The sequence below is a fragment of the Microtus pennsylvanicus genome, chromosome 9, assembly GCF_037038515.1.
Source record: "Microtus pennsylvanicus isolate mMicPen1 chromosome 9, mMicPen1.hap1, whole genome shotgun sequence".
Classification (NCBI taxonomy): domain Eukaryota; kingdom Metazoa; phylum Chordata; class Mammalia; order Rodentia; family Cricetidae; genus Microtus; species Microtus pennsylvanicus.
The window spans coordinates 100,155,996-100,174,029 of record NC_134587.1 but is presented as its reverse complement, the minus strand read 5'-3'; the positions used below and the strand labels follow the sequence as shown (position 1 = coordinate 100,174,029).

General features: G+C 36.3%; 1 protein-coding gene across 6 annotated transcripts in view; it reads right to left on the bottom strand.

Annotated features, from left to right (window-relative positions):
- Positions 1–18,034, bottom strand: part of Spock3 (SPARC (osteonectin), cwcv and kazal like domains proteoglycan 3) — a 365,812-nt gene that overhangs the window by 212,123 nt on the left and 135,655 nt on the right. For all 6 annotated transcript variants that reach the window (XM_075986866.1, XM_075986868.1, XM_075986867.1 and 3 more), the window contains exon 3: positions 15,954–15,999. In XM_075986866.1, coding sequence (XP_075842981.1) covers positions 15,954–15,999 — 46 coding nt within the window. The remainder of the gene's footprint in view (positions 1–15,953; positions 16,000–18,034) is intronic.

Below are 18,034 nucleotides of genomic sequence, written 5' to 3'. Positions count from 1 at the left end.
TGAGAATTAGCCAATAAGAGGCTGAAACTAATGGGTCAGGCAGTGTTTAAAAGAATACAGTTTCGCTGTCTGGGCACTGGGTCCAAGTCCTCGGGGCACCCGGGAGGGCTGCAGTTCCTTTGTTTCTGTGGCCTGCCTGCACCAAGCGGGGTAGGCGCTTTGTTTGCAAGCTGCCCAACCAGCACGGAGGCCTGATCTCTTGGCGCGAGAAGAGCCAACATTGGGGAGGCCGCGTTGGGTAGGCAAGGAGACCTGATTCGGTAAAAGAAGATCCATAAGGGAGCATTTGGAAGAAGAGATGGGCAGACGCCAAGGCAAGAATTCGCCCAACAAGCTGAAAAGCAACATGAAGCCACCAGAAACCAGCGACCTCACAACGGAAGGACATGAACACCTTAATCAAGAAGGAGAAAAGACTGAATTCATGAAAGTGATTGACGCCCTTAAACAGCATGTAAAAAACGCCCTTATAGAAATGGATGAGAAATATAACAGGAAGTTTGAAGAATTGAATAAATCAGTGAATGATACCTTAGAAAACCAAGGAAAAACAATCAAACAGATAATGGAAACAGTTCAAGACTTGAAAACTGAAATGGAGGCAAAGAAGAAAACACAAACAGAGGGCCGGCTGGACATGGAAAATCTAGGTAAACAAATAGAGACTACAGAAACAAGTATAACCAGCAGAATACAAGAGATAGAAGAAAGACTCTCAGATTCTGAAGATACCATAGAGAAAATAAACACAATGATCAAAGAAAAACAGCAAGTCCAACAAACTCTCATCACAAAACATTCAGGAAATATGGGACACAATAAAAAGACCAAACCTAAAAATAATAGGAGTAGAAGAAGGAGAAGAAGTGCAGCTCAATGGTCAAGAAAATATATTTAATAAAATTATAGAAGAAAACTTTCCCAACCTAAAGAAAGATATACCTATGAAGGTGCAAGAAGCATACAGAACAACGAATAGGCTGGATCAAAAAAAAAACATCCCCTCGCCATATAATTATCAAAACACAAAGCATACAGAATAAGGAAAAAATATTAAGAGCGGCAAAGGAAAAAGGCCAAATTACTTACAAAGGTAAACCTATCAGACTTACACCTGACTTCTCCATGGAAACCATGAAAGCCAGAAGGTCCTGGATAGATGTACTGCAGAAACTGAGAGACCATGGATGCAAGCCCAGATTACTATACCCAGCCAAACTTTCGTTCACTAAAAATGGAGAAAATAAAATTTTCCAGGATAAAAACAAATTTAAACAATATGCAGCCACAAATCCAGCCTTACAGAAAGTAATTGAAGGAAAATCACTAACCAAGGAGTCCAACAATGACCACAATAACTCAGACATCTAGAGACCCTTCATCAACACAAATCAAAGAAGGGAAACACACAAACTCTAAACTGACTAAAAAAAAATGACCGGAGTTAACAACCACTGGTCATTAATATCACTTAATGTCAATGGACTCTACTCACCTATAAAAAGGCACAGGCTAAGAGATTGGATAAGAAAACAGGATCCAACATTCTGCTGTTTACAAGAAACACACCACAACCACAAAGACAGGCACCTACTCAGAGTAAAGGGTTGGGAAAGGGTCTATCAAGCAAATGGACCTAAGAAACAAGCAGGTGTGGCCATACTAATCTCTAACAAAGTTGACTTCAAACTTATATCAATCAGAAGAGATGGAGAGGGGCATTTTGTATTCATAACAGGAACAGTCCATCAGGATGAAGTCTCAATCCTGAACATCTATGCCCCTAATATAAAAGCGCCCACGTACATAAAAGAAACATTGCTAAAATTCAAGGCAGCCATCAAACCGCACACACTAATAGTAGGAGACTTCAACACTCCTCTCTCACCAATGGACAGGTCAATCAGACAGAAACCTAACAGAGAAATAAAAGAATTAATGGAAGTAATGAAGCAAATGGACTTAACAGACATCTATAGAACATTCCACCCAAATAGGAAAGAATATACCTTCTTCTCTGCAACTCATGGAACCTTCTCGAAAATCGACCACATAGTCGGTAACAAAGCAAACATCCACAGTTACAAAAAAATATTAGTAACCACCTGTGTCTTATCAGATCACCATGGATTAAAATTAGAATTCAACAACAATGCTACCCCTGGAAAGCCTACAAAGTCATGGAAACTGAACAGCCAACTACTGAACCATACCTGGATTAAGGAAGAAATAAAGAAAGAAATTAAAGTCTTCCTGGAATTCAATGAAAATAAAGAAACAACATACTCAAACTTATGGGACACTATAAAAGCAGTCCTAAGAGGAAAGTTCATAGCACTAAGTGCCCACTTAAAGAAAACAGAGAAAGCTCACATTGGAGACTTAACAGCAAACCTGAAAGCTCTAGAAAAAAAAGAAGCAGACTCACCTAGGAGGAGTAGGAGACTGGAAATAATCAAACTTAGGGCTGAAATCAACAAAACAGAAACACAGAGAACAATCCAAAGAATCAATGAAACAAAAAGCTGTTTCCAGGAGAAGATCAACAAGATTGACAAACCCCTATCCAAACTAATCAAACGGCAGAGAGAGAATTTGCAAATTAATAAGATCAGAAATGAAAAGGGGGACATAACCACAGACACAGAGGAAATTCAGAGAATCATTAGATCTTACTACAAAGGCCTATATGCCACAAAACTGGAAAATGTAAAGGAAATGGATACTTTTTTAGATAAATATCATTTACCAAAGTTAAATCAGGACCAGGTGAACAATCTAAATAGACCTGTTAGTTGCGAAGAATTAGAAGAGGTTATCAAAAACCTCCCTACCAAAAAAAGCCCAGGACCAGATGGTTTCAATGCGGAATTCTACCAGAACTTCCAAGAAGAGCTAATACCTATACTCCTTAATGTATTTCACAATGTAGAAACAGAAGAGGCATTGCCACATTCCTTTTATGAAGCTACAGTTACTCTGATACCAAAACCGCACAAAGACTCAACCAAGAAAGAGAATCATAGACCAATCTCACTCATGAAGATTGATGCAAAAATCCTCAACAAAATACTGGCAAACCGTATCCAAGAACACATTAGAAAAATTATCCATTATTTTTCAATCCAGCATAAAAGTAGGCTTCATCCCAGGGATGCAGGGCTGGTTCAACATATGAAAGTCTATCAATGTGATCCAGCATATAAATAAACTGAAAGAAAAAACCATATGATCATCTCATTAGATGCTGAAAAAGCATTTGACAAAATTCAACATCCCTTTATGATAAAAGTCTTGGAGAGATTAGGGATACAAGGGTCATACCTAAGAATAATAAAAGTTATATACAGCAAGCCGACAGCTAACATCAAATTAAATGGAGAGAAACTCAAAGCCATCCCATTAAACTCAGGAACACGACAAGGCTGTCCACTCTCACCATACCTCTTCAATATAGTGTTTGAAGTTTTAGCAATAGCAATAAGACAGCATAAGGGGATCAAGGGGATTAGAATTGGAAAGGAAGAAGTTAAACTTTCATTATTTGCAGATGATATGATAGTGTACATAAGCGACCCCCAAAACTCCACCAAAGAACTTTTACAGCTGATAAACAGCTTTAGTAATGTGGCAGGATACAAGATCAACTCCAAAAAATCAGTCGCCCTCTTATACACAAAGGATATGGAAGCAGAGAGGGAAATCAGAGAAGCTTCACCTTTCATGATAGCCACAAACAGCATAAAATATCTTGGGGTAACTCTAACCAAGGAAGTGAAAGATCTATTTGACAAGAACTTTAAGGCATTGAAGAAAGAAACTGAGGAGTATACCAGAAAATGGAAGGACCTCCCTTGCTCTTGGATTGGGAGGATCAACATAGTAAAAATGGCAATTCTACCAAAGGCAATTTATAGATTCAATGCAATCCCCATCAAGGTCCCATCAAAATTCTTCACAGATCTGGAGAGGGCAATAATCAACTTTATATGGAAAAACAAAAAACCCAGGATAGCCAAAACAATCCTATACAATAAAGGATTGTCTGGAGACATTACCATCCCTGACTTCAACTCTATTACAGAGCTACAGTGATGAAAACAGTGTGGTACTGGCATAAAAACAGAGAAGTCGACCAATGGAATCGTATAGAAGACCCGAATTTTAACCCACAAACCTATGAACACCTCATTTTTGATAAAGGAGGCAAAAGTATACAATGGAAGAAAGAAAGCATCTTCAACAAATGGTGCTGGCATAACTGGATGTCAACCTGTAGAAGAATGAAAATAGACCCATATCTATCACCATGCACAAAACCCAAGTCCAAATGGATTAAAGACCTCACTATCAGTCAGAACACACTGAACCTGATAGAAGAGAAAGTGGGAAGTACCCTACATCAGATGGGCACAGGAGATCGCTGCCTATGTGTAACCCCAACAGCTCAGACATTAAGGGCAACATTGAATAAATGGGACCTACTAAAACTGAGAAGCTTCTGTAAAGCAAAGGACACTGTCACCAAGACAAAAAGGCAACCAACTGACTGGGAAAATATCTTCACCAACCCCACAACAGACAAAGGTCTGATCTCCAAAATATATAGAGAACTCAGGAAACTAGACTTTAAAATGCTAATTAACCCAATTAAAAAATGGGGCACTGATCTGAACAGAGAATTCTCAGCAGAGGAAGTTCAAATGGCCAAAAGACACTTAAGGTCATGCTCCACCTCCTTAGCGATCAGGGAAATGCAAATCAAAACAACCTTGAGATATCATCTTACACCTGTCAGAATGGCTAAAATAAAAAAACTTCAATGATAGCCTTTGCTGGAGAGGCTGTGGAGGAAGGGGTACCCTCATCCATTGCTGGTGGGAATGCAATCTTGTGCAGCCACTTTGGAAATCAGTGTTTCGGTTTCTCAGGAAATTTGGGATCAACCTACCCCTGGACCCAGCAATACCACTCCTGGGAATATACCCAAGAGATGCCCTATCATATGACAAGAGCATTTGCTCAACTATGTTCATAGCAGTATTATTTGTAATAGCCAGAACCTGGAAACAACCTAGATGCCCTTCAATGGAAGAATGGATGAAGAACGTGTGGAATATCTACACATTAGAGTACTACGCTGCGGTAAAAAACAATGACTTCTCGAATTTTGCATGCAAATGGATGGAAATAGAAAACACTATCCTGAGTGAGGTAACCCAGACCCAAAAAGATGAATATGGGATGTACTCACTCGTAATTGGTTTCTAGCCATAAATAAGGGACATGGAGCCTACAATTGGTGATCCTAAAGAAGCTAAGTAAGAAGGTGAACCAAAGGAAAAATATATAGTTATCCTCTTGGCTATGGGAAGTAGACAAAGTTGCCGGGGAGAAAATTGAGATCTTGGGGGTGGGGTGGGATGGGGGTAAGGGGAGATGGGGAGAGAAAAGGGAGATGGGTAGGAAGGGGGAACTTGGAGAAAAAGGAGGATCGGGATAAAGGAAGGTTGGATAGGGGAGCACGGAAGCACAACTCTTAGTTAAGGGAGCCACCTTAGGGTTGGCAAGAGATTTGTACCTAGAGTGGCTCCCAGGTGCCCAAGCCGAGGTCCCCAGTTAATTCCTTGGGCAGCTGAGGATAGGGAACCTGAAATGACGCTATCCCATAGCAATACTGACGAATATCTTGCATATCATCATAGAACCTTCATCTGGTGATGAATGGAGATAGAGACAGAGACCCACACTGGAGAACTGGACTGAGCTCCCAAGGTCCCAATGAGGAGCAGAAGGAGGGAGAACATGAGCAAAGAAGTCGGGACCACGAGGGGTGCACCCACCCACTGAGACAGTGGAGCTGATCTATTGGGAGCTCACCAAGGCCAGCTGGACTGTGACTGAAAAAGCATGGGATAAAACTGGACTCTCTGAACATGGCGAACAATGAGAGCTGATGAGATGCCAAGGACAATGGCAAGGGGTTTAGATCCTACGTAATGTGCTGGCTTTGTGGGAGCCTACCCAGTTTGGATGTTCACCTTCCTAGATATGGACGGAGGGGGAGGACCTAGTACTTACCACAGGACAGGGAACCCTGACTGCTCTTTGGACTGGAGAGGGAGGGGGAAAGGAGTGGGGGGAGGGGGAGAAAGGTGGGAGGAGGGGGAGAAGGGTGGGAGGAGGGGGAGGGAAATGGGAGGCTAGGAGGAGGTGGAAACTTTTTTTTCTCATTTTCTCAATAAAAAAAAAAGAAAAAGAAAAAAAAAGAATACAGTTTCCGTGTAATTATTCCGGGGCATAAGCTAGCCAGGCGGCAGGGAGCCAGAGGGCAGGAAAGCAGGTCCGCTGCTCCTCCTACAGAGAAGTATTTTCCTTATTCTGCAATCTCTCCAGCATAAGCTATCATTGGTGTTTTGGATCTTAACCATTCTGATCGGTGTAAGATGGCATCTCAGAGATATTTTGATTTGCATTTCCCGGTTGACTAAGGATGTTGAGCAATTTTTTAAATGTCTTTCGGCCATTTGCAGTTCTTCTATTGAGAATTCTCTGTTTAGATCTGTACCCCATTTTTGATCGGATTATTTGGTAATTTCTCTAATATAGTAAAATGGCAATCTTACCAAAAGCAATCTACAGATTCAATGCAATCACTAGCAAAATCCCAGCACAGTTCTTCACAGACCTCAAAATAACACTCAATTTCATGTGAAAAACAAACAAACAAACAAAAAACCCAGAATAGTCAAAACTATCCTCCAAAATAAAAGAACTTCTGGAGGCATCACCATTCCTGATGTCAAGCTCTTTTATAAGGAAAACAGCATCGTACTGGCAGAAAAAAGACAGGTGGATCAATGGATTGATTTGAAGATCCTGATATTGACCAACACATATAAACACCTTATTTTTTCAAAAAGTCAAAATTATACAATGGAATAAAGAAAGCATCTTCTACAAATGGTGCTGGCATAACTGGATGTCAATATGAAAAAGAATGCAAATAGATCCATATCCATCCACATGCTCAAAACACCTCAACATAAATCCAACCACATGGAACCTCACTGAAGACAAAGTGGGAAGTATCCTTGAATATATGGGCACAGGAGACTACTTCCAAAATATAACACCAGTAGCAAGACACTGAGAGCAACAATTAATACATGGGATTTTCTGAAATTAAGAAGTTTCTGTAAGGCAAAGGACACCGTCAATAAAACAAAATGACAATCTATTAAACAGGAAGGGATCTTCACTAACCCCACATCAGAGGACTGATCTCCAAAATATATAAAGAACTCAAGAAACTAGACTTAAAAGTACCTAATAATCCAATCAAAAATTCTTAAATTGTCATACTCATTTTAATCTATACTAATTGTTATTTGTAGATTGGAATTTGAATAAACAGAAATAGTCATTTCCTGGTAAGTTTTAACTATCTACTTTACACAGCCTTGAATCATTTTGGAAGGAAGTCTTTATGGAAATTATCTAGATCTGATTGAGCAGGGTATATCCATAGGGGACTGCCTGAATAGAAATTGATGGAGAAAGACACAACCAACTGGGGGTAACAGTTTTCACTCTGCAGAGGGTTCTGAACAGCATGACAGGAAAAATATAGCTAAAAGCAAGATCTTTATTTTCTTTAATTCTCTCTCTGCTCTGGGTATTGAATTAAGAAGAATGGAGGTGGCAACTGGGGATAGATATGAGAAATATGCAGTATTTTATATGCATGGCAATCTCATAATGGAAACAATGCTTTTGTGCTCTAAAATTAATTAAAAACAACACATGTCTGATATAATTTTCTACAGTTGGACATGTTATCATGTAGTCATTTAGTTGTTACTGGCCTTGTGAATTATGCTTTGAAATACATAATTGAACAAATAGAAAATAATCTATAGAAAATATTTTCCATATTTCATGAAAACTTAAAATTTCAAATATTTTTGTTGAAGTTAAGGTGCTAATAAATAACAATTTTGTACAAATTTACTCCATCTTCCTTCCTTCCAGCTCTGCCTTCTCTCACCACTAATCTTCTACTAACTACAAGGAATCTTTCTCAAGCTCACTGATTTCACTATGTGCTTCAGCATGAGCAGCAGTGTAGAGCTAAACACTGAAGAAACAAAATATTTCCTTTCGAAAAGTTTACAGTCTAAAATTTAATACACTAGTTAATATTAAATTATACACACACATATACATATATAACATAAACATGCACAGAGACAACACAATGGGAGAGACAAATACAGGACACTGCATTATCAAACTGTAAATGTCTAATAATATTTAAAATATTTAAATATCCATTTTTATTTATTTAAGGTTTCTCTCTCTCTCTCTCTCTCTCTCTCTCTCTCTCTCTCTCTCTCTCTCTCTCTCTGTGTGTGTGTGTGTGTGTGTGTGTGTGTGTGTATCTCTGTGTGTGTACATTCATGTCCACTGGGACATGCATGCCAAGGCATTCAGGAAAAGGTCAGAAGATAACTTTTCATGAACTGGTTCTTTCTTTTCATCTCTTTTCACTTTTTCGCTGAGGCAGGGTCTCTATTTTGATTTCTTTCACTTCACTGAAATGTGAGCTTCTGGCTATGTCTCCTACATCTGCTTACTACCTTGTAGTAGGAATGCTGGCTCTAGGAAAACAGATGGGAGCCTCTCATCCAGGTACCTCACCTGGGTTCTAGGTTTGAACTCAGGTCATCAGGTTTGCACAGCATGTCCTTTTACCAGGAGTCATATTGCTCCATCATTTTAATAATCCCAATGACACATGAATTTATATACTCAGGGTTAGCATTGTGGATAAAATTTGTGAATCCAAAGCTTCCAAGACTGTATTCTACAGCTAGTTTTCATGTCCTTGAAATATTCTTTTTGTCGCATACTCAGTTGTTTACAGTTTATTGTAAGTAATTTCCAAGAACAGAAAATTTACTCCACCCACATAATGTTACATAATTAAAATGATTTTATTAATGTTTCCAAACAAGTTTAAATATTCAGATGTGTGCTTAATGATTAAGTGTTTAACTACTAGTCCTGAACATATTCCACATCCATTTTGTTTAAATGTGTGTGATTTATGCCCATGTGTGACGTTAAGTGTATCCATGTGTGTTCATACGGGCGCAGACACATTCGAAAGCCAGAAGTTGGTGTCAAGTATCTGATTCTATCACTACCTTATAACTGTTCACAAAGTCCCCTGATTAGGAAGATTAGCCATTAGCACAACCAAATGTTCCTCCTACTTCGGCCTCCAGGCATGTATGCAAACACATAATAAACAAAAGAAATGTAATTAAAAATATTTAGGATCCTGGTCTAAATATTTTCACTGTACAAATAAGTGATTAATTCTCATATAAAACAATGCTAGAATTACTTCGTTGGCCAATGAAGTCTCTAATAAACTATGGCTTAATAACCACATGGAATATTACTCATGCTTGAATAACAAAAATTAAAATAATAAGAAATTGTATTCCAAACTCAAAAAATACTTTTAGTGTAAATTTTATCAACCCCATGGCATGCTCCACAAATTTGATTCAAAATTTTCTAATATATAAATTCATTGAAAAGAAATACGCATAATTTTACTTCTTGTACACCTGAGCAGGATAGTGCTCTATAAAGCAAATGAAGTATGACTAATCTCAATTTAAATTTATGACCCAAAACCAGATGTGTTTTACACACTCTGTTATACTTTGGAGACAGAACATTATTATATAGATTAAAACAATGAAATATTGTAGAATGATTATTTTTTTAGATTTGATGCAGCGAGGACTAAACAAAGGAAATAAACATTTCACTGAGGAGCCATCTCTCATGTATTCTAAGCATAACATTGCTGTGGGATGTCTTTCTGTATATGTGTCGCTTTTATTGGTTGATAAATAGGTTGTTTCGGACAGTGGCTTAGCAGGATAAAGCTGTGTAGTAAATCTAAACAGAGACAGGAAGAGAGAGCACAGGGAGAGTAGAGGAGATGCCATGATGTTGCCTAGAGAGTAATGTACCACACCAGTAAGCCGTAGCCTTGTGGCAATATACACATTAATAAAATGCTTTTATTTAGTAGTTAGAGCTAGCCAGTAAGAAGTCTAAGACATTGGACAAACTGTGTAAATTAATACAGTTTCTGTGTGATTATTCAGATCTGGGTGCTGGTAAACAAAAGTGCAGTCATAGAATAACATAGAATAATTGAGCATGTAATACTGATGCCTTGGCAAAATACAATGTCTGAATATTTTACCTTAGGAGTATAGAAGGATTCTATGATACAAAGTTATTAACATGACCAATCAAACAGCATAAGATGTGAATCAATTCAACTGTTAGCATGTGAATGTTATCTTCTAAAAATGATTTTGTTAAAAAATGACTCAAAAATCTTAAATCAAACAATGTTAATTGATCCAAAATTATTCACATTAAACAGAGGTTCAAACTCACATTTTAAATGATTGAAAAACATTGACAAAATAATGCAGTCTTCTTTATATATTGTCTTCAATGAATTTTAATAGAGGACTGATTTTTCCACTAAAACAAAACTAAAAGACTCTAAGCTTTTAAACAAAGTCCTATTGTAGAACACCATGTCTCTATTGTGAAATACAGATCAGACCATCCTATTGTTTCAGAATATTACTAAGAAATGCCCAAAGTAAGAGTAGGAAAAACATAACACTTATGTAAACAAGTTATACTCCAGGCATTAGGAAGTCTATCTACAGAATATGTGTTTTAAGTACATCACTATATTTAAAAGAAGAGAAAACAAGCGTTGGCATCTAGTTGTTCAAACACTTAACTTCTTTAATTTTAGAAATAGTTATAAACTTGGTATAAGGGACAGCTATAGTCATTGATGAGAACAAAAGCTCCAGAAGGAGTTTTTTTGTCATGTGTTTTGCAGCGAGATGTTGATAATTTGGGAACAAATCTGGTTGTGACTGGTATGTCGTGGTGGAAGACACTGCACAGATGAATGTAACTAACCAATGAGAATGAGGGGAAGCCTTTAGGACTGAAGACAAAAAGAGAGAAATGATGGCAAAGCCCATGGCTGAGCATGTGACTGTTCTCTCAAACAGAGGAGTGGATTTTGTCATCTGCCCTCCTTAGAAACTTGGTACACAGCTCATCTAGTTCCACCTCTAACTGTTCCCACAGCTGTTCTTGCCATTTTCGGCGTCTTGAGTGTAGGAATGGCTTCACATAACTCATCTCTAAAATTTGTTAAATTAAATCTACTGAAACAGAACAGTAAGACTTCATTTGTCCTCCACATAGAGGACTTGATCTGGAGGACACGGCACTTCCAAAGTGTCACAGGGTCTAAACAGCCTTCATGAAGTCTCTATCTATATTTCTAGTAACTAATTTTAACCCCCAGACACCTGCAAAACAGGGGAGCACAGCTACCAAATAAAATTGGCACTTCACAAAAGAAATAACTATGTATATATCTAGGTTTCTAGTTGCAAATCTGTTAATTACAATCCTCTCCCTGGTAAAAAACAAGGAGAGCAACCAGAAGCTACTGTGGGGTGATAACTCATATTTGTCAGCTTCTCAGGAGACAAATTTAGGAGACAAACTTAAGAGACAAGCCTATGGGAAATTTTTACCCGTGTTTAGATTGGCTTAACTGAGGCAAGAGAAACCTATTCTGATGTTAGGCACTTATCCATGGTTGGGAACCACAAAAGAAATGAAAAAAGGAATTAGAACTGAGCAATAGCATTAATAGTTCTTTCCCCTAAGCATTGATGCTACCATGCTATTTCTGCCAAGATGGACTACACTTTCAGTTATCCAAAATAAACTCTTTCTTAATTAGATTCCTAAGGTATTTCGTAACAGAAAAAGAAAAGTACAGATTGCATGTTTTCTTCCTATTTATTTCACACACAAGTGTGTGTGTGTGTGTGTGTGTGTGTGTGTGTGTGTGTGTGTGTATGTGTCTATTATGTATCTGGGTCTATGTCTATGTCTCTGTGTGTGTCTCTGTGTGTTTCAGGTTCTCTCTGCGTATGTGTGTCTGTCTGTGTCTGTGTGTTTGATATGTCTGGGTTTTATATTTGTCTATGTGTCTGTTTTTATAAGTTTGTGTCCATGTGTCTGTGACTGTTTGTCTGAGTCTATCTCTCTCTTTGTGTGTGTGTGTATATCTGTGCATCTGTGGGTCTGTGTGTATCTGTGCCTCTGTGGGTCTGCATTTGCACCTATGTGTGTGCTTCTGTGTCTTTTTATGGGTGTATGTGCATGTGTGTGCACTTGTGTGTCTCTGTGGGTCTCTCTGTGTGTTTCTGTGTCTCTGTGCATCTATGTCTGTGTGTGTCTATGTGTGTGTGTATGTGTCTGTATTTATGTATGTGTCTGTGTCTTTGTGGGTCTCTGTGTGTATGTGTCTGTGTGTTACTCTGTGTGTAATACATACTTTTGAGTAAATATGACAGGTACAAATACAGTTCATTAATTCAATCAGATTGTATAAAAAACTTGAAGTACTGCTGAAAATTCTACTTATTTCTCTTTTATGCTACTCAATCATTTTCATAGACAAAACAGGGTTAAAAGAAATAAGTGCATATTTGCCCTTAAAACCTGCTGTAAATTTATTCAAAGCATTACTAAATTATTTTAAATCAGGTTTCTTCTACTACTCTATGTTCACTCATGAATTTCTCCTTAATTTTTCACAGTAAACACAGAATAAAAAGTCTAGGTCTTATTCGAGAAGATGTATGTCCTCATTAAAGCTATTTTTCAGTTGATTTCAGTTATGTCAACTTATGATTAACCACACTAATGAAGAGAAGCAGTATCACAGAGAACTCGGCATGGAGAAACGCAAAGCTATTTATTTTGCATCCACGTATTTTATTTCATTTTTAAAGCAGAGTCACAATCATCAAAATGGTTTACTTAAGCACACAAAACCATTATAGGTTCCCAACCTTCTAATTATTTATTTTAGTAGATTAAAAAAAGCAAACTGGAAATGTTGTGATAAATGAAAAGAATCTTAAATGAGATTTTTTAAATTGTTACATTGAAAACTATGAAACCTGAGATATGTATGAACAAGAAACTACTTGGCAAGAATATGCATGTATTTGTGCATGATTACATATAAAAAAACATAGATTTTCTTTGCATATTTGTCCATATTTCATGCATGCACAAGGGAATGTTGTTGAAGCATTATTAATAATGGAGGTAATATCTTATACTAAAAGTACTTAGTCTGGAAGACATAAACGACAGCATATAAAAGTGCAATAATATAATAACTTTCTCTTCACTATTTTAACAAAATATGTAATTTAATTCACATTTAAAACATAAATAAAATAAACTCATATTTACAATACATATATACTCATAAATAAAATATGCTAATATTTAAGCATGCATTAAATGCCTTATAATTTATCTTGTGTTCAATAGATCAATTAGCTTTGAACTAAGATACCCTGAAGAAAAACAGGCTATCTAAAAAATTGGAAATATATTAAAATTAGTAGAACTTAATTCTGTATTTTTCAGATCTCATGGGGTTTGAAATATTCTCTTACTCCTAGGGTGGTTCACAAATGGGATGATATATGCATATCAATGTAATATGCTTCTCTATTGCATATCATTTTTATGTGTGCTTATGGACCAATAATATATATCCTGTCTATCAAAATTTAAGGTTTGATAGCATAAAAATACTGTAGGCCTATAACACAGCAAATGGTAACATGCTTATATCTAGTACAATATCAATAAGTATACAAAGATTTTGCAATGGTGAGAAAAGGAATGTTGCTCAGTTTATACTATATACACACAGAGAACCAAAACTTACAATGCATACCACTGAACTACATAATCTGAAATGTATATGTAAATGAAATTATATGTGCAAGAATTGAGTTCTCGTATCTTCCTGAAACTATATGATTATCAATAGCACAGAGTACTTAGGGCCTTGTACCAGAAGTTAGAACTCCTGAGCTGAAATCCTTGCTTGTCTTCTTTGAAGTACCATCACACAGGCAAGAATTTGACTTCCTCAATTCATCAATAACCCCGACTAAGTCTGAAGAGCTATTGTTGGGTTAAGAAAACTAATACATATTAAATATAACAACAATATTAGACAGTTTTCAAAATTTTTAGTCATAATCTTAGCTCTATTCAATAAATATGACATTTATGATATATACTTAACAAGCTAAGATTAAATAATTCTTGTATTATATTTACTTTTAGTAACTTTTCCTATGATAACCAGTTTTATGCAAGCAAAGAGAAGTCACAATTCAATACACTCTCCACTCATAAATGTCATCAAAGCAACTTTATTATAACAACATTTATCAAGATTGACAAGACTGAATGTTACAGATAATTTCCAATTGTCAAGGATTATTGATTCCATTATAAAAATTTGTTTTCCAAGAAAAAAACATGAATGCATTTCATTCTGTTTGACGTAATATTTTCATTACATTTTTTTTTCTGAGCACAATGGCATGACTTATTGGTTAACCAAGAGGAAAATAAATTATTTAAATCCTAGTATGAGATTAAATAAATAAAACAGGGCTAAATTTGGTAATATAATGTGAATGCAAATAGTATATAATATATTGTGTATAATATGGAATGTAATGGAAGCAGATAAAGAAGTACGAATTCTGAAGCATTACTTGGGTGCAAATTCTTGCTTCATATGCCAGACTAAAATTTCCATTGGTTATGCACAGCCAGATCTTGAGAATATTTAACATAACATACAAATGTTTCTAGATCTAATTGTGACTTTGATTATGAAATAGTTCCTTAAAGATCCAATCACTAAAGTGTTGTCTTGTAAGGTGGAAGAGTTTTGAGGCACAGACCCTTAACAAGTAGAGTCATGCAGATTTACAGCTCCTTGAGGGGCATGCCCTGGGAGAGGCCAGAGAACTCTGAGCTCCTTACTTCTCTCCTAGCTTCTTTGCTTGTGATCTAAATCATTTCCTCCGCAATGTTCACCCTCTCCAGGTACACACATCAAAGTGGAAGAGCTCTCTTGGACTAGAACCTCCAGAAACATGTCTCAAACCAGATTTTGTTTTCTCTATAACTTATGTCTTTCATTATGCCCAGCGAACATTGACTGAGTCCCAAACACTACTGCTTCACCAAGTATACTTTGTGTTAAGAACATCCTCTGAAGCTGAAGATGCTTGTTTTGAACCTGTAAAAAGCATTCTGTACTGTGTCACGGAATCTGGTTAATAAGGCTCTCAGGATGTAGAATTATTACGATTATGGTGACAGGAATGTTCTCATTTTACATGAATAAGCTTGCTGGTCAGTGTGGCTTCCTTCATTAGGTGAGCTAGCGAGGGCACAAGCTCTATCTAGCTACTGAGTTGGAGAGTAGTATTTAGTGCCTAGCATTTTCTTCAGGGTCTTGCTAAGGCCTCTGTTTAATGTAATCACCAAGAGTTTTCCATTTAAATGAAAGATTTTAATCAGTTAAAGTAGAGACGGTAATGATATTTCTTTGGAAAATTTTCACAAATAAATCTACTTGCCAGATGGATACCCCTAGAAACTAGATGAAGTGACTTGTAACAACCAATAAAAATAGACATGGTAAATAAAGTTAAAAATCTCAAATCAGCAATCTAAGCCATGTTTCTAAAAATAAATGGAATTCTGACATAATCATGTACCTAATTATCTCCTTCCTGACTTTATTATACTGAAATAAACATAGTTACTGCATAGATTTTCCTCTCGTGCGTGTTTATGTGTTCAGCATTTTAAAGTCTAACCAGGCAATGAATACTATTTCTAGAATATAGCAGGTATGAGAATTTATATATTTTTATTTAAAAATAATGGATTCTTACCTTGATCAAATGGTTTTCCTGGGCTCCAGGTGCGGAAATAATCATCCTAAGAGAGGGAAATAGCACGATTTAAGTGTATATGATAAATTAAAATAGATGGATTCATATAAAATCTAAAATAATATATGAAACAGAGAAACAGCATACAAACCTCTACTTCCTGCAATGGCAAGCAGCAAATTTAAAAAAGAAAAAAGAAAGGGAACAGAGAAAAAGAATAGTTACCAAAAAGGAACACAACTGCATACAAGTTAAAGAAACAATTTCAATACATGTGCTCAGTTTCACTAGAAGCCAAGGGTTACTGTAACAATTTAATTATTTTTGTTGGCACTTCTCTTGAATATTATAATGAGCTGCTTTCAATTGCAATTCAATGTGCAATATAACATGCAGATAATTACCCCTAAGCTAATAAGCTGTAAAGTATCTTACTAGATTCCAATTATAGGAGTTCATTTCCCACTAGTACAATAGTAAATGGATCCATTAATATAACAGGGAAAATATCAAGTGATTCTACAATAGCCCATAGAGTATAAATAGACTTTATGCAAATCATTCACACATTAATTGAATAACCAAGGAGTTCATCAAAATGCAATAGGGAGATTGAGAAAAGCACACCTAATTAAACCCCAGTTAATGTTTAAATATTTAATATGAAAAGGAATATATATATATTTACTATGTAAATAGTAAAGTTAACTGAATGACATAAAACTGGAGCAATGTACACCAAAATCATTAAAAAGCACATACAATTGGACCTCATATTATGTTTTTCTTTAAAGCCTTGTAAAGTATTTTATCTGTAGTGTCTTCAATCATGAATAAAAATGATTTTGCATCTCAAATTACTGCACTGTTGTTATAATGATAATATAAGAAACAAAACACAGCATGAAGAGTTGCAGTACTTCTGGATGGTGCACCCACACCATGTACTTAAGTGAAAAGTCACAAATCTCAAAGAGTACTAAAATGTCAAGCAGAAATTCTTGTTATTATGTTGTACCTCCTGTCCCAGGTACTCCTCCCGTGTTCATAAGCTCATGACATTTTTTTTTTCAATTTTGTGACCCATGTTTTAAACAAGTGGGACTGTGGGGTTGGTACTGTTTTTGAAGGATGGCAGTTTCAGCAGTGTTTGCATTCAACAAGTCGAGACAGTGTCAACCTCTTTTACAGGATGTATGATTAGTTCATATTTCATTGTTGGAAAGCTGGATCTTGCTGACCCACTTGACTGTTAATAGCAATCATTTGGAGACCCACTGGACATCTGTGTTGTGATTCATGATTGCATTGACTGTATCATGGCCACATGATAGTACAGCTTTCCCCTTTCTTCTATCTCTTATCTCCTATTCTCCTCCTTTGCTGTTCTTTGATCTTAGAGCAAGTGATACTAATACACTGTTGCTGATGAGCGCTACTCAACAGTTACTTATTCTCAGTATTTTTACAGTGCTGTGTCTCTGGGTTCCCTTCATGGTTAAGAGAAGTCTCTTTATTAAGAGAGGATCATCTGTTTATGGGTATAAAGAAGGATTTAGACATTTTACTTTTAATTATAAAAACAAGTATAATTACCTACTCATTATAAAAATTAATTTTCATTTCCAAAGTTTTATTTTCTTATTATAACTCCTAACCACCATCCTTTGTGTTCCTAACCACCCACTTCAAATGAAATGATAGAAAATCTCTAGAAGCTTTATCAGTCAGTCCTGTTTTGGATGGGCCCAAATGAAGGTTACTTTAAAAGGAACAAATGACAGCAGTCTGTACTAATAGGTTGTGTTCTAAATTATGTAGGATTAGATTAAGGGAGAATAATGCCGTGCCTCAGAATAATTAAATCAACATTGATCGTTTAAACTCTTTTTTAAAAAATCTCTTTTTAAAAGCAATTACTCCAAGATGGAATCCTTGGATAGCTAATCTTTCAAATTAAATCACCTCACTAAGTGTCTAAAAGACTGGAGAGAATGCATATGGCTCAATGGTTAAGAAACATGTGTTGACCACAGAGTGGACAAGAGTTTGGTTCAAATATCCACGCAGGTACCTTTCAA